Below are 24,983 nucleotides of genomic sequence, written 5' to 3' on the forward strand. Positions count from 1 at the left end.
GTCACGATCTCAGGGTCTGGGATCCAGCCTTGTTGGGCTCCATGCTCAGCTGGGAGTCTGCTTGAGAGCCTCTCTCTCTCTCCCCCTCCCCACTTGTGCACTCACTAATAATTTTTTTAAAAATTAAAAATAAATGCCTAATATGTGCAAGAACATATTATATGAGGTCCTTTATATTTTAATCCTCATTTTAACCCCCAAGGGACATCTATAATCTACTTAATAGAAAAAACTTGATGAGAAAACAGGCTCCGAAAAGCCAAGAAACTTGCCCAGGATCACAAAGCTAGTGATAAATGGCAAAACTACAAATCAAAACAAAATCTGGGTCTAAACACCATGCTCTTTCCACTAGCCATTTAGAACTAATCTAGCATGAACAGGAAACAAGGCATTCACAGCAGTAAATTTTCCAGATAACTACATTTTAACTTCAAAATTTTATGTAAATCTGTCTAAAAAATATAATGTATACATCCTTTTTTGCTTTTATTAACTAACCAAAGATGAAGGCTTTCCTCAAAACTCAGGATCCTGACTGTAGGCATTTTGAGGTAGATCACAGCTGTAGTTCCTGTAGTTTTCTCCTCGCTAAGGCCGAGCTAGCTGACTGAAACACTGGTATGACCTCTTCTAGCCCTCTGCCCCAGCTACTCTGCAGTCAGCAACTCAGAGAACTCACGGGATACAAACAAATCTAAGTCAATAAGGCCCTGGGATAAGAGCCTGAGGGTGGCTCCCGCTAAATACACCATATATGCTAGTTGTGCTATTTGCATCCTAGCTTCCTTCTGGATTGCAGCTGTAATCTGTCAAGATGAGAGTCCCTAAAGATTGACCCTCCAGATAAATGGAGCCTTACTAAACTGAATTAACACCTTGTTTCACAGGAGTACCCCATCACTTGAGATTTCAATTTTCTGAATGTCATCTTACTGTTTTGAAAATGGAATCACAGGATTAAAATACTTAACTTCTAAAACTTATTGTGGAGCAAACCCTTCAGGAGATTCATACACTTGTATTTAGTTGCATGACACCTGAAACACAACAGGTGATAAACACTTTCCTGGAACAATAACGATGGTAAACTCAGTCTGAAACTAGAGACTGGCCCACGGGGGTCTGGCATTTGAATGCATTCAAGAAAGTCTCCCCTTAGCCTAAATGCAGTCTCTGCCAAACACCCATCTTTCGTCCTTCTCCTACACCAGCAGAAGGAATGACTGGATAAATGCCTCTTTGTTCGTCAAGGATAACGTGTAGCACACAGCACGTAGCTGCTCACAAGTATGTCTCCCTCTCCCTGCCCAGGCAAATGTAAACACCCTGCTGGAAGGGAGAGCTTCATCCTCATCTTTTGTACTCTACTCCCAGAGCCTTGCATAGCTCCTTCCAGACCGCAAGTGCCTCAAGAATGTACATCCCATCCTTCATTCACCTTTTAAGTGTTTAATGGTACCAAAATGTGTTCCCTCTTCTACCACCCCACTCCCTCCCCCATCAGTCCCTACAAGGGATGATAAGGCCCTCCCTTTTCATGAGATTGCTAAAGTATCTGTGTTAAACAGTGGTATAAAAGACAGAATCCCCATTTTAAAAGTAAGGTCACAGGAAAGATCCTAGGGGAAATTAATGTTTATTTTCTCACATGCCATTGATAAATGACATGTACCTGCCTTCAACACACAGTATGAATAAAGATAATATGTTCTTGCCTTAATAATAAAAGATACATAACCTCAGTCATAGAATTTACTCTGTATATTTTAACTTTACTTTAACTTCATCATTTTTACCTTATTGAAACTGATGTACCTATTGGTACTGAAGACAGTACAATATCAATAGTTGAGGTTTCTGTTCATTCTGATTTCAGACATTTATACTTCATTAGAAATAACTAAAGCCTTCTGTCCCACCTAGTCATGTCATGCCTGGTGCCACTCAATTACATGTATCATCAGTACGATTAATGTCTATAGTAAACGATTTTCTTAATACCTCTTCGCTTTGGATTTTTTCCAGTTGACTTTTTTAATACCCAAATCCACATATGATTCAGTGAGTTCTATATTTAATTCTCCTTCTGAGTCACTTGGAAGTATTCCTAATTTTGCAGCAGATTCATAGAGAGAAATTTCATCTTTCAGTTCTGTTAATTCTTCCTAAAACACAAAATTATTGAAAATTATTTTCTTATATGAAAGAATCAGTCATTCATTTATGCTTCAAAATTCATTTTAATGATCAGAAATGCTTCTTCACATACATTAAAAATAACTAAAATAATGCTGCTATGAACATGGGTGCACAATATATATATTAATAACCTTATATATATGTATATATAACTTCAGAAAGGCCAGCACATATCAGTTTTCAAGTAAACTGAACGAACAAATGAATAAATGAACGAGAAAGCAAATGTAAGGAGCTTCTTTCACACCTCCCTCGCTTACATTTTGTCCTCCACAAAAAGTGTCCCTTGAGCTGAGAAACTGACAGCAGCACTTTTTGGCTTTCTAGAGGACAGAGTGGACTGGTTTGCCAAGAACGTGTTGTACTTTAGTCTGCCGGTGGGAAAAGGCAAAATATGTCTTTCCAGCAGAGGTAATACTGGAACTCTTCCTCCAGTGGAAAATCTAAGTAGCGCTGGGGGAGGATGTGAGAGAGTCGCAGTGAAACTGCAGGTCTCCCACACCTGTAGATATACTTATCTCCAGGATACACCCAGAAATGAAAGGACACGCCATGTGAAGGAGGCGACGGGCAGACATGGGGCCGGGGTGGGGGGGGGGGGGGGGGGGGGGCGGCACCTGGCTCTGCAGTCAAGACAGACCTGGGCTTGACTACCTAACTGTGTGGGTGAGACTGTGAACAACTCTCAGCGCCTGGTCTGGAGATGGTCCAACTACCTCTTTTATAAAGAAATCCAAGGTTCAGAAAAGTGATGTAAGCACTGCCTAATTCAGTTACCCAGAGTCTCTTCCAAGTGGCAACACTCACTTGCAAAGCCTTGTTCATGTTTTCACTCATAGCATGTGCTTTTTGTGCTTGCTGCAGCTGGAACCGTAGCTGGGCCACCTCCTGTACGGAGCCTGTGGGGAAGGAAGTCGTAGAGTACACCAAAGTAAAGGGACAAAGTACCCACGATGTACAGAACAACACCGAGGTTACAGGAGGTGGAGTTTTGCTTTATTACCTTTTCATTACCTTTCTAGGAGCACAAAGGTGTAGCCAGTGGGACCCAGAAGGCAGAGGTCCAGACACTTCCAAAACATGTCTACACATTTAGTATGGCTCATCATATGTCCTTGGGAAGTTGAAGGCTTGGGACTACTGTGACCTTGCTATGAATCAAATCAGCCACGTCTACAGACCTTAATACTCCACGAGTCCTTTAATAGGAGCATAACGTTCCAACTCACAGAAAGCCAAAGCAAAAATTCTTTGGAACCCATTTCTACCCTCTAATAAGAAAACTACATCTTGCTGCCTTTAGCTTCTTTCGAAATGCTTTTATTTCCACCACCCCCACCTCCACATGTGAAAAAAGCATATTCGGGCCATGCTTCGGAAACTTCGGTAACCTAATGTTTTAAATGTACTACGGGAGGCTCCCTTAAAAGGGACTTTATTGGGCCTCCTCAAAAGAAAATGAGCATCTGGGAAATGGTTAAGCAAAGTAATGACGGCATATTATGCAACTAACGAAAATCGTATTTTCAAAGCCTTTAGTGGCAAGGAAAAAGGCTCACTAAATAATACCATGTGAAACAAGGATACAAAAATGAACGGGGGGCGGGGGGGTCCAAACAGGGTATGAGACAATTTTGCCCCCACCAAAACCTACACACACACATATTTGACAGTCTCTGACTTTAGTACTTTCAACTTCTGAGTAAGCTACTCTGATACACATTGTACCAACAGTCTGAATTGGCTTTACATGCCAAGTGTGACTTTCATATGTCAGGTCATGAATAACCACTGAGCTATTTTCACAGCAGGAGCTACTCACCAGTACACAGGGCAGTTTTGTTGGTAGGACAGTTTGCATAAACATGCGATTATTTTATTGCCTTTTACTCTAATGTCATTCTATAAAAATGAATTAGAAATAAAAGTACTGCTGAAACTAATGACAAACAGTGTATGTCTCAAACTTAATACCATGGAAACCATATGAGAAATCTTAAGCATGACAAAAATATAACTCCCTAGCTTCAACTGACCAGGTAAGTGTGAGAGGAAAAAAAAAAATTAAAGAAAGAAGTTTCACAAAACGACAGAAATACATGATCAGACTGATTCTAAAAAGCAAAATATAATGGGATTTCATAATCATTTTTACTTCCCAAGGATAAAACCTACCTTCTAACATATATTTTATTGTTCAATTTTTGTACATTCAGCTTTGGTATGTTTTCAAAAATGCACTATGTGCAGAAGCAGGGAATTACCTATGTGTATGTGTTCAATTTCACTTGAAGGCAATACATTAAAAACATTAGCAACAGTTATCTCTGTGTGGTAGGATGATTGGTTATTTGTATTTGCTACTTTGTACTTGTCTGTGTTCTCTAAATTATCTAATGAAAATGCAGTATACCTTTATACATATATAATAACAATGCTAAAAAAATTGTCACTGACGATCTTTTCTGCCTTTACTGGATTTTTATAACTCATGGATCCTACTATGTTCGCTCTGCACATTATACTAGCCTCCCAGGGAGACAAGAGTCCATCCCGGACACCCACCTGAGTGCAAGAAGTTGGCACACTGCTTCTGACTCTCCTCTAGACTTCTCGTCAATCTGTTAATGATCTCAGTCTTTTCTAATTTGGTTGCTTCTTGATTCCTTTCCAGTTCTTTCACTTGATCTTTCAAATGACAACAAATATCTTCCTAAATAGAAAAAGTATTCAAGAAGTCATTGTCATGATCACTTATTAAATACTGAACTAACAAATATAATACATAATTGGATTTTAGGTCAAACATAAAATCATCACAGAGCAGCATCACCTCTTTTACAAGGTTAAGTACACAGGACTGGGAGTTAGAACAAACTTCTATGATCTTGGGTGAGTCATCAACTTCTCCATCTGTTTTTTCTTTTGTAATTATGCTAATAAAGGTTAAATTCAGTGATTTCTAAAGTCCTTTCTGTTCTACAATCACAAGACACTGATATTCTAAAATTAGATTCTATTCAAGCCAAAGAAAATGTATTACACTTCTATTTGCATGTTACACTATCAGTATAAGTGTATGTATATATATTTAGGCAGACCCCTTTGAATCATGGAATCTGTATCCCAAGACAGCAAGGATTCAGATAAATACATGGAAACTCGCTCTATTCTGAACAGCCAAAAGCTCATTCTACTTTGGCAGCCAAAAATAATCTCACTCTCTTCTGAACTTCTTTTATACTTAATCTGTTTCTCTATTTTTCTTTCTACCTTCTACATGTCTTATTTTTCTTAATAAAGTCTCCTTGAAGGTACCTATGCAGTGCCTTACACACAGTGAGTGCTACAAAAACAAAGGAACAAACAACCTTTAAAAATAAATTACAAAGAAAACCAGACAGGATAAATGTGTGTGTGTATGTGTGTGCATGCATTCGTGTAACTGTAAGGGAATATAGAGAAAAATATGGAGCACGTATACAATATATTAAAATTTCTTCAAAAAGAAAAAGGTGTTTGGGAGTAATAAGCCATGGAAGTCCCAAGACTAGGCAGAAGAAATCACTTTTCACTTAAAAAAGACTACACAGGCTGAATTCTACACGAAAAGCAGAGCATGAGACAGGCAGGAGTAAGTTAATTGGCCAAAGTTACCTGAAAAAGCCTGAAGAAAATAAGTGGTAAAAAGAATATCAAGAAAGGGCTTTGAAGCAAAGAAAAGGCATCTGGGGCCTGATCCACTGGATAACCTAAAGCCCAAAAATGCCTTAAGGATAGTAACACAAGGTACACCTTATAAGGATACTGACAGCATCATTAAGCGGAGGAAAGACTCTGAAGTCTCCTATTTTAGTTAAAAAATTCATGTGAATTTTGCATTCTATTTCGTAATGTAGTCATGTCTGCTTTAAATTTTTTCTACCAAATTTCTGAGCAAAATGAAGCTTCTGGAAACTGCTCCATGTTTATTCAACAGTGCAAACCTCTTGGCACACTGCTGCTGATTCCCAGGCCAGCTTGAAAAGCATGGTTCTAAAGCGCCAAAATAACATGGCAAACACAATGAATGGGCTCACATTAATGACAGTGTGAGTGTGTGTGTGAGAAGGGGTGGGAAGACAACATTTATGGGCTGGGGAGGCCGTAATAACTTTTATAAGAGACTGAGAACTGGCAAAAAGAAAGTTCAAGAAAAGGTAGATTTGAAAAACATAAAGAGAAGGCTGACTGTGGCAATATTGCAACAATCGCCTGAACCACATTGTTTCCTGTTGACAAGTTGAGGGAAACCAATTATACTCAAAAACCTGCTCAGTTTCAATACCAAGAAACAAAATGAGTGGTTCCTTCTTTTCTATGGGTAGCTTGAGTGAGAACATTCAACTCAAGATGGTTAAAGGCAGACAGCTTTAAGACTGAACAAGTGTGGTGACAGAGATAAGAGCCAAATCTATGGGAGCAAATAGAATTGAACAGATTTCTAGTGCACAGAGACATGAGGATTAGACCACACAGAGGCCTGTGGGAATCTCTAAGCCAAGAGAAGGTGTTTCAAGTGGAGCCTTTAAATATAACGTTAAAGGAAAGTTGGAAAGTAGAACAGGCAAAAGTCATGACATAGAAACCAAAGTCCACAACTTCACCCGAAGCTGCAGATTTCAAGAAGACCAGAACGAAGAAAGATTTTATACCATCAAGGAGATAATCAGAGATCTTAACCTGACATTCAGAGACCTCAGAAAATGACACTTCCATGAATGGGAGACAGAAGACAGGAGGGAGAGTCCAGGAGATGGTTTGCTATTAGAGAGTTCTGTCACTGAAGGAACACGGAGCTCCCAAGAAGCTTTGGCTGAGTATCATAATAATGATTAGTTTACAATTGTAGTCCTTTCCCACCAAAAACTAGTTTTTCATAAAGCAGTGATTTTTAACCTTTTGCAAGGGGAGACATGAACCTCTTGGAAAATCTGAATAAATTTGTGGGTCTTCTCAAAAAAACCGCATTTATTGACACCCAAAAGAAAATCATACCCACAATTTGAGAGGATCCATCAAAGCCCTGGCATCTAGTCATAAACTGCCTTAGGGGATGCCAGGTTTAAAAGTCTGCGTAACTAGCACAACGTGTGAACATCGGCTCTGTTAACACTGTAGTGTAAACTCTGTTAACACTATAGCACATGGGGACACAGCTGTATGTAACTATGTGAGAGCTGCTCGGAACCTAGAAATTGGCAAACTTATTCATCTACTAGATTATCCAGTTAGTTGTACCTTGCTACTATCTTCCAAGAATTGTTTTATTTGTCTTAGTAATGTGCTAAATGGAACATAGGAAAAGGTTTATCTGAAAGGGAAATATTTAATATACCTCTTCAATAATTTTATAAAGAAAAAGAGGGCAAGGGGCAAAATGCAGAATGTATGTATGGTTATCAGCTACTCTAAGAAATCAAGCCCCTCTGTACAGAACACTCATAGATTTTTCTGATTATAGGCAGGCACCTCTACCTAGCTCCTGGTTGATCTTTACAGCAACTTTCTAGTCAGGAATCTCAATTTGGATTCTAAGATAATATGGATTGTCTTTTTATTAAAAATACTGCTGAGCCAACTGATCCCAAATTGACAGCACAAAAGGAATACTCTAAGAAACATTCCCAAAAGGAAAAACTATAAACACTTTGGAATCATCACTATGCAAAGCAGCTATGCAATTATATCCAGAGACTAACATCAGTGTACAGTCTGTTTAAAAAAAATAAAATAAAATCAGTCACAGAATGTAACAATGGAAAAGACCTTAATCAACAACTTCAATTTGTGGTTCAGGGGTCTGAAGCCCAGTCAGCACAGAATCAAGACTTTGTTCTGTGTTCTAGTCCAGTGTCTTTCTATTGAAGCAGGTGGGGTGGGGGGTAGTGGTGAAAACAGAGAATGGAGTGGACACAGGGGTTGAACACAGCAAGAATTTCTTCCAGCCCTCCCCTGTGTAACATGTCAAAGTCAGCAGAGAATGGAGAGATCCTCAACCCTGCAAGGAAAAGCCACCAGATTCCACCCCTCTAGTCATCCAAGAAGGACCACTGTCCAAGTTCAACTAACTTTAATGCTACTACATAAACACAGCCAAAATAAATAAAACTGTATCTCAAATGCCATTTGTTTAAATACTAAAGATTTTTTCAATAATTTGGCATAGCCTTTGTCTTTCCGCAGATAGCCTCCACACCAAACTCACAATATTTTTCTATACAAAAAAAAGTATATTTAGGAAAATAAATCTAATAAAAACTCATATAAACACATATAAAAATAACATGGTATACAATTATTACTGGCAATAATGCAGTACTTATGTACATAATCTTATGTACTTCTACCTGACACATGGAAAAATTTAGTCAGTCATATAAATAAAAAATAACAACCCAAATCAGGATGAATTTTAAGTGTGGTGGGATTGGCCGTACCCTCCCATCTTACTTTTCGGCTCTTTTCCCTTGGGTTAAATTAATTCTGAAATTACATGAAGAAAAGTGCACTCTGAAATTTTATTCGTTCAAGTGATTACCTGGGGTTTGGGACACAAGCAAACCCACCACCTGAGTCACCCTCATCTTACACTTTATTCCCTTTGGGGTAAAAATAATACAGACTGTGAGAGATGCTCAAGTTTCACATCTCAGTGATTTTAGACCAGACTTTCTTCCTTATGTTATTACATTATTCTCAAAAATTAACTCTTCTCCCAAGAACCACTTCTAGACAATATTTACTGACAGGTAAATTGTCCAAGAAAGGCTTTCTACTGGTTAAGCTACCAGGACAACCTCTCAAGTTCAGACCAGCTCCCAGAACACTCACTCTTTTCAGTATGGATTTACTCTAGGGCAACAAGAACAGTATGTATAAATACTCTACAAATAAAGGACTAATATTGTGAGAATTGAGAAAGCACTAACCAATCCCATAAGAGAAAGAATTTCCAAGATTAAGCCTTCAGGACATCTTCACAGATTAAAAATCATTGGCTTTTCAGTTTTACTCATAAACACCTACTGCAAGCACGATGAACCACAAAATATCAGTTACAAAAAATAACCAGCCTTACTCGTTTAGAACAGTTGCTCATGTGAAATCATCCTAACCTGTTCCTTAAGTGCAGTAACTGTAGCATCCAATTTCCTTTGTAAGGACAACACTTGCTCTTCATGCTTCTTCGTGAGGCCCATCACAATGCTCTCATGCTGCTCTCTAGCACGCTGAAGTGATTCTGAATGACGGAGGTCCAGCAGCTGCTGCTTCAGGCTCTCCAGAGCCATTTCAGTTGTCCTGGACTTCTTAATCATCTAGTGGATACACACGGATAGCCATGTTTACAATATTTTGACTCTGTGCTCTCTTTATGGACTGTAACGCTAAAAATCAACCATCCTTTAAGAAGAATATAGACAAGGAAAGGGTCTCCCTACGGTGGCTTTAGTTTCTTAAGACTTCTCTAGCTGGGACCCATCAGGCCCATGGTTGCTGGAAACATCCACTGAGAAAAAGACTCTGTGGTTACCTGAGAGTGATGGAGGATTTTGCTCAGCATGACAGCGATGTGGGTACCAGACAAGGAATCTGCTGCTACAACAGTGGTCCCAGTGCTGTTGGCATTGCTCTGTGATACAAGTGTGGGGGCCAATCCAATTGCTGGGTCACAGAAAAATGACAACTGTTTCTTGACAGACTGATAAAAACTGTCAACGATCACTTCTTAAAAACAAAGTTTTGAAAACTGTACCTATACAGCTGTTGAAAAATAATGGTGTACTAGGCTAAATAATGGTTCCCAAAAGAGGTCCGTGTCCTAATCCCTAAACCCTGTGAATATGTTATGTTACATGGCAAGGGAAAAAGTAAGGCTGTAGACCAAATTAAAACTGCTAATCAGATGACCTTAAAATAAAAACAATTATCCTGGATTATCTGAGTGGGCCCAATATATCCAGAAAGGTCCTTAAATGAGGAAAATTGAGGCAGGAAAGTCAGAACCAGTGACTTCTGGCTCTGAAGATGAAAATGGGCCACAAACCAAGGAATGCCGCTGGCCTCCAGGAGCTGGAAAAGGCAAGAAAATGGATCCTCCCCTAGAGCCTCCAAAAAGCAACAGCCCTGTTGACACCTTGATTTTTACCCAGTGAGACCCATGTCAGACTTCTACACATTGTTTCAAGCCATTAAGTTTATGCCAATGATAGAAAATCAGTACACTAGGTGATTCTGTTGTTGCTTTTATTTATGTTTTCATTATGCCTTATTTTTTATACATGTAACGTCTAACTTATAAAAAGATCTAAAAGTTGTAACATTTTACTACATAAAAGCAATTCAACTTTTTATAAGAACTATCAATTTTCAAAAAGTTAAAAATGCTCATAGTCTCTTACACACAAAAATTAAAATTTCAAATGAGGCTTATTCTTCATTTCTATTCCGGAGATTGACTATTTATTCGAATACTGTTTAAAGTGCTTATGACATTTATTCATTTGCTCAATAAATAATGTGAATACTTTAGGCAGAACTTAGGCAGGGTTCTAAGCACTTAAGGACATGATGACAAGACAGGCAAGGTCCAAACTCTTACTATTTTCTAGAGAGAAGAGATAAACAATAACAAGTAAACAAATGAGATCATTTCAGATGGTTTTAAAATAGAGTAATAGCCTATGGCATGATGAAGGAGAGTAGGAATATGGAGCTATGGGCTACTCTAGATATAAGGCGGCTTGTTTTAGCTGACACCTGAAGGATAAGGAACCAGATATGAGACAGCATTGTTTAAATTCTTTCATGAAACCATCCTCAGAACTAGCCACACATCTCATCCAAAACCAAACTCAGATTTTATAGTCACTTTCAATTTTTTTTTTATTATGTTGTGTTAATCACCATCCATTACATCATTAGTTTTTGATGTAGTGTTCCATGATTCATTGTTTGCGTATAACACCCAGTGCTCCATCCAATACATGCCCTCTTTAATACCCCTCACCAGGCTTGTCACTTTCAATTTTAACCACCCTCTTTCCCCACCTCCAAAATGGTATCACTCTCATGAGTCACCCCCCACCAAGCTTGGCTACCAATGACTTGTGACCATTTCCAACCATTAAATGGCTATCTATCTCATTAATCAAAGAATGTGCCACCACTTTTGTCTTTTTTTTTTAAGATTTTAAGTAACCTCTACACCCAACGTGGGGCTCGAACCCACAATCCCCAGATCAAGAGTCACACGTTCCACCAACTGAGCCAGCCAGGCTTCCCTGTGCCACCACTTTAAAGGCAAGTCTATTGGGGTCAGGAAATTTAGGTGCTGCTGTTTTGTCAATAACTGGCTTTGTAACCTTGGGTAAGTAATTTTGACCTCTCCAAAACTTGATTAACTCCATCGATAAAATGGTAAACACAATACCTCATGCTTCACTAATCAAAATCCCAACAAGATTTTTTACAAACATAAAAAGTTGATACGCAAAATCTAGAAAAGAAAATGTGAGAAAGAGCTACAAATTTTTTTAAGAATACTAACTGTAGCCCTTGTTTACCACATTTCAAAACACACCATAAAACTATAGTCGTGATAGTATCAGAGCGGAAAAGAGAAATATGTAAGACAAAATATGTACAGGTTACGTCAGTTTTCACCAACAACATTCACTCAACATATACTGACCACCTATTATGTGCTGGAAGGCAGGGAAGACTTAGGAAAAGGAAACCCATGAGCAGGGGGTGTTAACCAATTAGAGTGTGCTGCGGGAAGGACCTTCCAGAGAGAAGAGACAGTGTATACAAGTACATAAAAATAACACACACACTACTGAGTTTGAGGAGAATAAGGGAAGAGGTAGGCAAGGATCACATGGCCATTTCCATGCCACACTTCATCCCACAAGTAAAGTGGGATCAGGCTTTAAGCAAGGGAAAAACAAACAGTATTTTAGAAAGATTGACCATAAGAGAGAATGGTCTCTCCCTTCCCCCCCCACCCCCCCACCCCCGCCAAAAAAAAGACTAGAGACTAGTTAAGACACTTGTACAACAAACGGTAAAATCCCAAATCAGGGACATGGGGACAGAAATGCGGAGACTCAACAGAAGGTAGCAGCTGACTGGATGAAAGGGAACAGACGAGCTGAGGTCTCCTGCAGACTTTTATCTGGTGCGCAGATGCCTGGGCTGATGTGAGCACCATCCCTCCAAAGTAAGGGAAACAAAAGCAGGCTTATGGTGGAAGAAGATATAAACTGCAAGTTCTGCTAAATTTAGTCCTACATTACCAAAAGTTAAGTAAACTTTTCACTGTAATAAATAACCTTTTACCATAAATAATCATGACAAATACTTACCTGTTCTTCGTTCACTTTTAGTGCTTGTATTTGGGTCTCCAGTACTTTTATTTGTGCTTCAAGCTGTATCTCTCTCTCTTTTCCATTCTGAAAGAGTTTCTGTGATTCTCGGAGGCTGAGGGTCAAGCCATCCTTTTCATCTACAACATTAAAAATGTTTATATAAATAATAAGTTACTGTTACAGGGACCCCAATTTTCACAATTTCTTATCAAATATCAGATCTGTATCATATAAATGTTCAGTTCAATTCAGATAGTAAACTTCAGTTGATTTAGGGAAAACCAGGAAAGTTCCAAAAAAAGAATGCCTGAGTGGTACCAAAAAACTGAGAAAACCAGAACCACTTCCCTCAAAAATCTTACTGTATACTTTTGAGAACCACAAGATTTCCTAACAATGATTTTAGCATTTGTTTACTTGAGAAGCTACATAGATGTGACAAGTCCCTGCTAATCAAAGAAGGAATCTGAGGACTATTTGCTTTCATTGCATATATGCAATGAACTTTTAAATTCACCTAATCTTAAATTCTTCCCACATACTTTACTGTAACAGTTTACAAGTTCTTCTCTCAAAATAAATTTTATAAACATTACAGAAAGGGACCTTTCCACTATCAATTAAGTTTGAAACAAGCTAGAGTTCAGTCACAAAATTATTCTACAAATGAAAAGTTCACCACTGACCAAAACTACAGAAAGCACGAAGAGTAAGCAATTATAACTTGAAACTGTGTTTCCTCTATGTGCTTCTCCCAGTAATGGCTCTATTTTTCTCCTTGACACATCCGAAGGAGTTCAGGATCACTAACTCACTTGGATTAAAATCCTACATTAACTTGTAGGCTTAGAAAATGTACTGCAAGCTAAACACAAGTCTCTCTGGGAATTGGAATACTTCAGCCAAGGTAAACTACATAAGGAATCAACAACTTATTAGGACGGAATGCTATCAGCATAGTTAAATAATGTTCACTGATAGAAGAGAAAGAGGGAGAAAATGAGGACCTTGAAATAGAATGTTCTAGTGAGAAGTAATCCAAGGCAAGGTGTCAAAAGTCCTGGGTTTTTGTTTCATTCTGATGGACTCTTTATGAGCCCTCTGACCAAGTGCATCCACTCTCTAAGCTTCATATTTAAAATGAGCTGTTAGAAACAAGATATCTAGCTTTAGTATACCTCATAAATGACAGCACCCAACAGGTGTCATCTTACCTTTGATTATTAGAAGCTGGTGATTCAGATATCTAATTTGATGCTCACTTTCATTTAACTTTTCAACTAAATTGTCTAGTTGTCTCTCTTTTGCTTTGTTAAGAACCTGAAGTTGGATAATCTGCATATTTTCTGCAGAATCTGCATTAAAATTAAAGATAATTTATTAGATAAAAGCATACCCAAATGTAAATTTGTGGATACAACTCATTAGTATCATGAAATCAATTCAATGGATTGTGACTAGCATTTTTTAAAAAAAAATAAGACAGAATATATCAGAGTGCATCATGAATAATGATTATTTTGTGAAACATTTGTTTTAGTTATACATACTTATTTACATAGATCCTCATCACAATGTAAAAAAGGTACTTCTTACTGTGGTCACTGCCAGAAAAGTTTAAGAAGTCACTGGTCTAGAGTATAACCCTGAGTCACTACCATTTTGGCTAAAGAAAAAGCATATACCAATTACAATGGAACAGAGTTCTATGCTCTCATAAAATTGGGGGAAAAAAGTACATCAGCTTCTATAAAGCCATTTTTAAAGAAAATTTCTAGAAATTCTTCTCAAAATATTTTAAACAGGAGAGGGAATTACATCATATTCATGTTCATGCTAGCACATAAGTGCTGTATTAATAAATCAGTGAATAAGTTAATAAAGAATTTTGAGGTCTCCTTTCAGAAATGATTAAAGTCATTTTAGGGACCACTTAAAAGTGACTGGGGGGAAAAGAGAAAAAGTGATGTGGAGGAGGAAGATAGTGCTTCAACAACAAAATGACAAATACTTTTCTTCATTTTCTTCTAGAACTATGAATGCTTCTACTTGCCAACAAACAAAACACTCTTCTTTTTTAAAAAGAGATAAGGTTAAGACCAAAAGAAACCCATGAAGACTGAAAACTTTGTTACAAGTCAACTTAGAAGAGGACTAGCCCAGGAATGAGCAGTCTACAGGCCACACCTCTCCCCAAAGTCATTTTTTTAACTACTGTGGCTAAGAAGCTGTAATCACTAAATTCAGCACTATGGTGCCATTAAGTTATCTAATTAACTTCCAAATGTCAAATTTAGGCAAACGTGTAACTTAAACAAAAAAATAAATCAACTTGATAAAATGCAGACTGTTGAGAGTGACATAAGGTTATCTATGCAGAAAGACCAGAAATACAAACGTAACTGAACACAGTAGAACTGAGAGAAAAAATACCAAGATGTTAGGCCACTGGCGTGATGCTTACTCACTCAGCCTAAAACCAGTTATGCCACACACGCTGTCCGCCTCCTCATCTCGTTCCATAAAACCCTCTGAACAACGAGAGGCGACCCCATATTTGCTGTCGACTCCTGCAGGATAAAGTGAGGTCTGGCCTCCCCTAGAACTACTGTGCGGCACATGTGTATAACGGAAGCAACGCTCTGAAGTTAGGGCATGCAGTCCAGTTTTCTCAGTGTAGCCTGGGAAACCCAGAACAGCCAATGACTTTCCCCCGGCTTCTTCAATGTGAAACAAACAACCAGCTTGCTGTCACACTCTGAGTCACACTGGCTCTTCAACATGCGCAATAAGTAGAAGCTATTTAACAATGCCAGAGAGCATGACGATAAAAGTTAAATGTAGGAATCGCTGATTCAGGTCAGTCAGAGCATAAATTATGGCTTTTGATTTCGGGTGTTTCATCTCCTCCAAACTCTCTAGTAACACTTTTCTCATTCTCATGTTTATACCTGCACTATGTAAAGGGAATTTTTTTTGGCAAATGCTACATGACAAAACCTGAGATAACTCTAGTTTAAATTCTGAGTATTAAGTACTTTATATCAGAGTTGCCTAATTATTACACTAAAAGTCTAAAAATTAAAAGAAAAACTTAAGATGATAATGGCTGGTTTACTAAATTACACTTCTATGTAGTAATGAAAAATCTAAGATTGAAGAGAAAACTCGAATTTCATTTTCCAATTTCCAAATCAGTAAGAAAAACATGTTATCTAAAGAAAAGTCTTAACCAACTAGAACAACTGAAATATACAGTTGAGAAGAACTTCTATTAATGTTTTATTATGGTAAGTTTCAAATATATAAGGTAGAGAGAAGAGTCCAATGAACCCCATGAACCCATCACCCAGATTCAATAACTACAAACTCATGGCCAGTCTTGCTTTATTTATATCTCCCCCTAACATTACCCCCAACAACATATTATTTAAAATAAATCCAAGACTTCATATCAGTTTATTCATAAATACTTCAGGATCTCTAATAATAACAGAACTTAAAAAAAAAAAATCAACCACAATCCCATTATCATACTTTAAGAAAAAAATAGTATTTGAGTATGTCAGTGTTCAAAACTCTCCAATTCTGTTATTAAGAAATAAATATAAACTTGATACATACTTTCATTAGCTCCTAAAAATTGTTGTTGCAGGTTTTCAAATGTGTCACTTCCTGCTATCTCCTGGGCTGGTGAGTCATTATTCTGGGCAGAAGCCTGATAAGGTTTATATGTCACTTTATATGGTTCCAAAGCTTGACAACTGGGACCTTGTGATGTAACATATTGCTATCAAAAGATGATAAATGAAATTGACAATCAGGATTTGGCCTTTTCTTTGAAAATGATCTGAATTAGACACCTCAATTTTGTCAGGAAGACACCTCAATTTTGTCAGGAAATTTAATTGTGGTACCATGGCAAACTTTATACATACATCTTTACTTAAAAATACCACTTACAGTCATTTAACACTGTTAATTAAAAGTCTATAATATGTAATTTTATGTATCTTAATTGTACTTCTGAGCATATAATGGGGCCAATTCCATAAATAACACTCAAGAATTCAAATAAGATCGTATATAAATATTTAAGAATGATTTAGGTGATGCCAACATCTTGGGAACATAAAAATGTACATATTCAATAACAAGAACATGCCTCGTATATAATAAATATTCAATAACACTTGTGGAATAATTAATATTCCATAGAGATAGAAAATGACCACCTTAAAAGGATCGAAAGGTCATCCCGTCGTTGGGTGACACAGAATAGCTGTTGGCAAAAAGAGAAAAGCTATTGGCAAAATCAATGTCACTCAGAAAGTCTAAGAGGCAGCCACCTATATCCTAAGGTCTTAGCTCATTAATAAACTCTCAGGGGGGGGGGGGGGGGGGGGGGACAAAAAATCTGTTTCTTTCCTTAACATTCATCCTGTCTACTGCTATATCATCTCAAAACAGATAACAGATTTGAAGTATTCAACCTAAAATTTGTTATAAAGGTGGTGGGCTAGAAAATCAAGGTAACTAAATGGTATCACCTACATAGATTTACCACTTTAAAACTATACCAAGATACCCGAACATAGCTTCTCACTGAAGCATGGTGAAGTGGTAGAAGCCAGAAGCAGCAGTAAATGAGGATGCTTATGTTTGGCAAACTTAACTTTTACCATTTAACTTTCTGGAAAGTCTCTATTTTAAAATTCTAACTTAAGATCATGATTTCATTAGATTGTAAACAGAAAACAGCATGACTAATTCAGCACGAGCCTGAACAAAAGCACTCTCAGGGATTTTCGTACTTAAAATAAAGCTTACCATTGCACTTACATACATTTTTTAAATATACACATACACATACAAACAAATGGGTGCACACATACACAAACTCCTGAAAGTTGAGTTCTTATAATACCTGGAAATGATTCCTTTGAGGATCTGAAAATTTAATTACATTGGTTGGTTGACTATTAAATTCCTGCTTCTGACCATTGATATATGGCCTAAAGTTTTCAGGAAGGTGATATAAATCTGTCTGTTCATAATTACTTGGAGGACTATAACCACTTCCACCTTCATCTTCACCTTCTTTGGGATGGCAGCCAGGACGCTGGTCGTCATTTTTACTTTGACTGTCTTCCCAGCCGTTGCCACTTTTCTCTCCAATATATACATCCCGAATCTCATTATAGTCCTAGTAGATAACAAGAGTAAAACAAAGGCACTAAGATCTATTCCCACCCTCGCCAAAGTCATTATCAACTCGATACTTACATTTACACTTTGAGATTTAGGGAGCACTTGATGCTCACGCCAATTCATCTCCAATTGCTCAGAGCGATGTAGTCTTGGGAAAAATCAATACTTTAGATTTAGAGCCCATCACTTATTTGGATACAGATATCACAAAGAACCCCAAGATTTTAACGTCTTCCCTCTCTAACCTTCACCTAAAATTCTAAGAATTAGTCTACAATTTTACAACCATGTCCATTATTGCCTACAGAGAGTCAAAAGAAAGAGCCTTATAGAATTGTAACATATGAGTGCAGGTGATTTTAGGTCCTTACTCTCCCTCTATGCCATCCTCGCTGCAGTCGGAATAGTGGAGCTCGGGGGAGGACAGGTCATCATCCAGCATATCGTGCGGCAGGTCGGTGAGTAACAGCTGCAACTGAGACAGGAAAGTCAGCATCAATATCACACTGACTAAAACACGAGATGCCAAACCAAAGTTGCCTTGCAACGAGTGACTTCGACTTGAGAAGTCAAAGACGTTCCTAACTTCTCCATTTAATAAATGTTTGAAATTCCACACAAATTATGTTCAGGGGAATGCATAATATCAGGATTTATACTAGAAGGCTTTTTTTCTACAAATGTCTTAGATTTAAATACACTTAACATTACAATAGAATTTTAAACCTTCTTTATGGAAACACAGCAAGTCATGATAATGGTACAATCACCGTATTATGTTATCATGCGGCAGACTTGGGTCTCAGAACCCTGTTCTACCAGTAATCAGACCTTGGGGACTTGACAATCACACATCCCCCTGGGAATCTGAGTAGCCAGCTCTACCTCGCCCAGGTGGTGAGAACAGTAGTACCACCAGCAGCAGCAGGTGGCCCAGAAGCTCTTAAAAGCTTTAATAATGTGATAGAAACCCCTTGGAGAGTGACTAATTAGCAGACTGCCATCTAATTCCAACGATGAAAAGATACATGATACTCGGCTCTGGTAACACAGTTGAGTAAAAAGGGAGCTTTAAGACTCAGTTTTCTACAAAGCTACAGAGCACTCTCAAAAGCATAACTCCAAACCTGACATAAAAGCATTTGATTTCACTCCCTAATTTTTTTCTAGATAAATCACATCTTTAAGCATTCTACCTATAAAAACTAGGTAAATTCATTTGTTTCAAGATAAACAGTGATTAAGAGATGAATGGTCTAATTTGTTCAATTTCAACATCTGTAAATGTCTTTCTTCAATTCCCAATATATTGTCTTAAAATTTATAGCAATCAGAATATTCAAATATTATATTATTAAACAGAAGAGGGCTGCTTATGACTTCTCTTTAAAATTAAGCACCAGTTAAATTAACAAGTTGACTGAGTCCTCCACAGTGCATAAATGAACCCCATAAAATTATGCAATGAGTGAATTTTATTTTTTTAAATTTTTTTAAAGATTGTATTTACTTATTTGTCAGAGAGTGAGCGAGCACAAGCAGGGGGAGCGGCAGGCAGAGGGAGAAGCAGGCTTCCTGCTGAGCAGAAGCCCTAATGCAGGATTTGATCCCAGGATCCTGGGATCATAACCTGAGCCAAAGGCAGACGCTTAACCAACTGAGCCACCCAGGCGTCCCGCAATAAGTGAAAGATATTCAATACTCTGTAAGACCATGGGAAAAAAATGAGATGCTCCTTGATCTATGGCTTAGTCTATGGCAAGTTGTTTTTACCCATTTTAGAAAAAATGAAATGTAGCTATAAAACATATCTGAGTATTACATTTACAATCAAAAACCTCCTGAAAGAAAATACATATGTGAAAAGTTAAATGAAAATATTATGGGGGCACATGGGTGGCTCAGTCAGTTAAAGGCCCCACTCTTGATCTGAGCTCAGGTCTTGATCTCAGGGTCATGAGTTCAAGCCCCGTGTTGGGCTCCACACTGGGCATGGAGCCCACTTTAAAAAAAAAAAAAGAAATTATTATAAGAAAGGTCTGAAAGGAATGCTCCAATTGTTAACTGGGTTTTGAAGAAGTCAAATTTGGGAATGGAAATGGGGTATGTGAAGAGAGGAGGGGGATACTTCCTTGATCCCACATATATTTCTAATATTCACTGTATTATTTTTTTTAAAAAGTTTTCTCAATCCATTGTTCTTTAAAAATGAAACAAGAAAAAATATTCTATTCCAATGAAAAGTTAACTTCACCTCAAAATTTATTTGATATTAATATTAATAACCAAGACCTTGATTTATTGGTCACCTGCTCCTGCTGAGTAATTGAAAAACCATTCTGAGAATTAGCCATATCAGAGTTGACCCAAAGATATAAAGAATAAGAAACACAAAAGAACCACTAAAAGTTAAACACATCAACATATTAGTATACTACACATATGCCTCAAGTGAAAGGTAGCAAAGTGATTTGAGAAAGACACAAAATTCACTAAGTAAAAAACATATATGAGGTCTTTTAAAAGTAGTCCAACCTGCTTTGTCTATAATTATGCATCACTCCTTTAAGGAAAAAGACTACTCCCACATACTACACAGAGAAAAATAACAAAATAAATCTCTTATACTTACATCAAGTAAGGACTCCCGTACAGAAAGAATATTTTCTTCTAAACCTTCAGTGAGATTCAAGTACATAGCCTTATAATTAAGGGGAACCTTGACAGGGACATCTGAAAAGTACATTTTTTCCTCTCACCTAGAAAAAGCTATACGATAACTAAGCAGTTCTTGCAGCTTTCTCTGTGACACCACAAAATTAACAAAATTGGCATCCACAGAGGAAAATTAATTTGAGCATAAGCAATAAGTTCATCAAAATGCTTCCAGATCCACAGGTGAACTTATCAACTGGCAAAATCATCCCTATAGTATTTAGTTTCTTATAAAATAGTTTATATATATGCTAACACTTTGAAAGCATTTCATTCACCTTCAAAAAATTTCTCCATGAAGTGCTTTGGCATAGCTGGGCCATATTCCTTGGCTCCCATAACTCTCAGGACAGAGGGAAGCTAAATGAAGTGAGTCCTCCTAATAAGGCCATTCAGGAACAAAATCCCACCCCCAAGGCTTCCAGTCCCAGGATCAAAGTGTGCCCTTTTCATATACACTGTCAAATAGTTTTTGCTTTCGGTCATTGAACCTTGTGCCATAAAACACAGAATTATCAGATCAACTTAGCATGTTACCAAGTAGAGAATTTTATAAACTATAAATTTTCCCCGTTAAAGATCCACCTAGCTACCAAACAGATTCAAGGGCAAAGAGAACAATTTTTATAAATGACGACATTTAATTCCACTCATTACTTTCCCAAATTCATCAGACTGCTTTTTGGTCGCAAATGCAATCTTTTCAGTGGGATGTTATTGTGTGTCAACTGAGTTTAATAATTAAACAGATACCCCCCTTAGAAAAAAGATCATTTGCCATTGCTAAGGCTTCTACTGAAATGCATTCTAAACCATTCCATAAACTCCTCTACCTTTACTCAAAGAACTTCAGCAGCAAAACACTTTGCAATAACCCATGCAGAACATCCAAAATGCCTATGTTTAGGGGGAATGTAAAACAGAGAACAGTGTGTAAACCTTTTGCTAGGGTTTTCTTTTTTTTTTTTTTAATTTTTTTTATTAACATATATTATTTGTTTCAGGGGTACAGATCTGTGATTCATCAGTCTTACACAATTCACAGCTCTCACCATAGCACATACCTTCGCCAATGTCCATCACCCAGCCACCCCATCCCTCCCACCCCCCACCACTCCAGCAACCCTCAGTTTGTTTTCTGAGATTAAGAGTCTCTTATGGTTTGTCTCCCTCTCTGGTTTTGTCTTGTTTCATTTTTCCCTCCCTTCTCCTATGATCCTCCGCCTTCTTTCTCAAAATCCTCATATCAGTGAGATATGATACTTGTCTTTCTCTGATTGACTTATTTCGCTTAGCATAATACCCTCTAGTTCCATCCACGTCGTTGCAAATGACAAGATTTCATTTTTTGATGGCTGCATAATATTCCATTGTGTGTGTGTGTGTGTGTGTGTGTGTGTGTGTGTATACACACACACCACATCTTTATCCATTCATCTGTTGATGGACATCTTGGCTCTTTCCATAGTTTGGCTATTGTGGACATTGCTACTATAAACATTGGGGTGCATATGCCCCTTTGGATCACTACATTTGTATCTTTGGGGTAAATACCCAGCAATGCAATTGCTGGGTCGTAGGGTAGCTCTATTTTCAACTTTTTGAGGAACCTCCATACTGTTTTCCAGAGCGGCTGCACCAGCTTGCATTCCCACCAACAGTGTAGGAGGGTTCCTTGTTAGGGTTTTCAACTTAAATTAACTAAACAGACTGTCTTCGGAGACTATGATCTTCAATATTCATGAAAGCAAGAGTTCTCAGATTACAAACCATACATCTCCCTGGAGAAAAGCAGCAAATGGAGTAGCCAACATTCATATGGCTCTTGAACAGGTTACCTCATAAGTATACTGAAAAGATTCTGATATTTTAAAATGTAAATTATTAAATAATGCTTTCATGGGTATACACTAAATAGAATCTTCATTCTAACCTAAGAGCCAAGTTAAAAATCTCCTTGAAAAGGCTCAGTATAGGAACGATAAAGGGCCAAATAACTTGGCAGGCAGAGTTTTAATTCATGAATTATATTACATGCAGATTTTTTTTTTTAAGTCCATTCCATTAGTTAAACTAAATTTTAGGTTAGTGGGGAAGACTGTGTCTAGATTGCCACATACCTGAAAAAGAAATACGGCAGCATCTGTTAGACAACTATCGGCTGCCCCACAAATGACACAGAACTTTAGGCCTGGAAGGAACACTGGAGCTCCTCCAAGGCAAATTTCTCCTTCTAAATGGGAGCAAACCAAGGCCCAGAGAAGGTGAGTGGCATGCCCAGGAAAGAGAGTGCCAGCAGCAGAACCTGAATCTCTCCATTCTCACTCCAGTTTTCTTCTACATGACATTTCGTTAGTCACTGGAAGACACTTATTTCTACCTCTTTGTGTACAACCAAGCTACAGTCGGCCAGAGTAATGTTTTTGTTCCCATCGTGACAGTCCCTGAAAAACACCTGTATGTTATGAGAAATATTCAAAGGTACAATCCAGATAAAGTATAAGAAATTGCTAAAGAAAAACATCAAGCATATGAATACTTAACCATTTGTTTCTTTTTCTCTGGTGATGACAAGAAAGTGCCACTAAATAAGTCAAATAATATAAAATGTAAACAAATACTAGCTTCATAACTCCCTCTAGTGGGGACAAAATGTCAAAATCTTTCTATAATTACATCAAACAAGGCAATTAAAAAGTAGAAGAAAGGCTGTGCAATGGAAACCCTACCTCTTTAAAATACAGGATTTCAAGCTCAAATGAGCTTTACTATTCTATTAGAGAAGCACCAATATAAAATCCAAACGGACTCAAATCAGCATGGCCAGGTGTGAGCTTCTCTCTGCCATCTGCTACTTAAACCACCTACCTTTCTCCTCAAGATCATTTTCCAGGCTTCAGATCGATCATTACTAAGTGAACCCTCATCAGCAAGTGTTATCTTGACAGCACAGATTACTAGTACTTCTGCTCCAAAATGCATACGTACATACATAGAAACAAGCCATAATCACAGAACTGTTTCTGGGGACACTGCAGAAAAGTACATGTATACTCCAGCAAACTGGAAGATCCCAAACGACAGTCTACCTTAAGCTGTGTGTTCACCAATAACTTTGGAGCTTGTAACCACTCCTATCACAACAGTAACAACAACTATATGTCTGTAATATCACATGATGAAATCACAAAGCACACTGACTTAAGTGAAAGGTATTTTGAAAAATCACATTGTTATGTTATGAATGAGTTAATAAAAGAACTTTCAAATTCCTCTTCTCTGGGCCAGCTTTCCAAGTAAAAGTTTGCCTAGAATACTTTGGATGAGGTCTACTTAGCAGCAAAGACAACTACAGCCATAATTCTCAAATGGCACAGCAAGAAAGTAGTATGCCCCAGTAAGTGGTGAGAAAGAGGAGTGAGATGAGTACTAACTGAAGTGGCAGCATATTTCCATGGTATCATCACCCTCACTCATCTGCACCCTAATCTGCCCTGTTCACTGTGTAGAAGATGGAGTTCTGGGTGAAGCACTGAGTGAGGCTGTGGGTTATACACTTCTCTGCTATGCGTTGGCCCACAGTGCCCAAACTTTTACCATTATACCACTGAGAACTGAGGGAATTTAGAAATGATTATAGTGCCTGACTTTTCTGCAAAACTCTTGGAGATTTTTTCAAAATATGGGTCTAATCATGTGGTTTCAGATTCCACTGGTCTAAATGTCCTCTGAATATTGAATCGCTTTACTAAATGAAGTGACTATTTCCTTTTCTGAAAATTAAATGCACTTTCTCCCCTCAATCTTCAATGCAAACAATGGAGGGAACAGAAATGGAAAAGGCAAGATCATAATTATAGAGCTGCTATTGGGATGGCATAGAAGTTGGAACTTGACTGTGGCTTATTCACTGACTTCGAGGCAAATGTGGACAAAATCCCAACTGACCCCAAAGCACCAAAATTAAACTCAGCAACTGGGCTTCATAGCAGAAGGTCAAAATCAGGATTACTCTACCACTTACAGAGAGAGGATCTCACAAATCCTTAGCAGTGTAGACTATGAGTCAGATATGGCCTGCTTGGCCCTATAATACATCCTCAGGAATACAGACATTCCTCCTACATAAGTGAATTGAATACCAAGTGATTCACTAAGTAGAGAAAGCAATATGCATTAGCCCACTACTAACACTTATAATGCAGCTGTCAATCCCAAAACTACCAACCAGGGAGCAGGAAAAGACCACTCTTTTCTTTAACCACCCAAGGCTGTGAAATGTTCTGCTATGGTAGGGTCAGACAGCCTGAGGAGGTTGAAATGGCCTATGGATATGCAAACTTAGGTTTGATTAGCCGATTTATCATTTTAACTTGCAGTGACAAAACATACATAAGCTGAATTTTATGAATAATCCTGAATTTTGTTGGTGAAAATCTGAAA

The 24,983-nt window shown here is 37.8% G+C and overlaps 1 protein-coding gene across 9 annotated transcripts in view; it reads right to left on the bottom strand.

Moving 5' to 3' along the window:
• Window positions 1-24,983, bottom strand: part of CEP152 (centrosomal protein 152) — an 87,941-nt gene that overhangs the window by 55,157 nt on the left and 7,801 nt on the right. For 6 of the 9 annotated variants that reach the window (XM_032417280.1, XM_032417283.1, XM_032417282.1 and 3 more), the window contains exons 3-12: window positions 18,197-18,300; window positions 17,901-17,973; window positions 17,542-17,820; window positions 16,239-16,404; window positions 13,829-13,969; window positions 12,612-12,751; window positions 9,360-9,560; window positions 4,768-4,915; window positions 3,010-3,101; window positions 2,005-2,168 (exon numbers count right to left, since the gene is read on the bottom strand). In XM_032417280.1, the coding sequence (XP_032273171.1) occupies window positions 2,005-2,168; window positions 3,010-3,101; window positions 4,768-4,915; window positions 9,360-9,560; window positions 12,612-12,751; window positions 13,829-13,969; window positions 16,239-16,404; window positions 17,542-17,820; window positions 17,901-17,973; window positions 18,197-18,300 (1,508 nt within the window). Of the gene's footprint in view, window positions 1-2,004; window positions 2,169-3,009; window positions 3,102-4,767; window positions 4,916-9,359; window positions 9,561-12,611; window positions 12,752-13,828; window positions 13,970-15,047; window positions 15,750-16,238; window positions 16,405-17,541; window positions 17,821-17,900; window positions 17,974-18,196; window positions 18,301-24,983 lie in introns of those variants that run through there. The other 3 variants (XM_032417284.1, XM_032417285.1, XM_032417286.1) reach the window with 3 other exon arrangements.

Source organism: Phoca vitulina, unplaced genomic scaffold (assembly GCF_004348235.1).
Source record: "Phoca vitulina isolate PV1807 unplaced genomic scaffold, GSC_HSeal_1.0 scaffold20, whole genome shotgun sequence".
Classification (NCBI taxonomy): domain Eukaryota; kingdom Metazoa; phylum Chordata; class Mammalia; order Carnivora; family Phocidae; genus Phoca; species Phoca vitulina.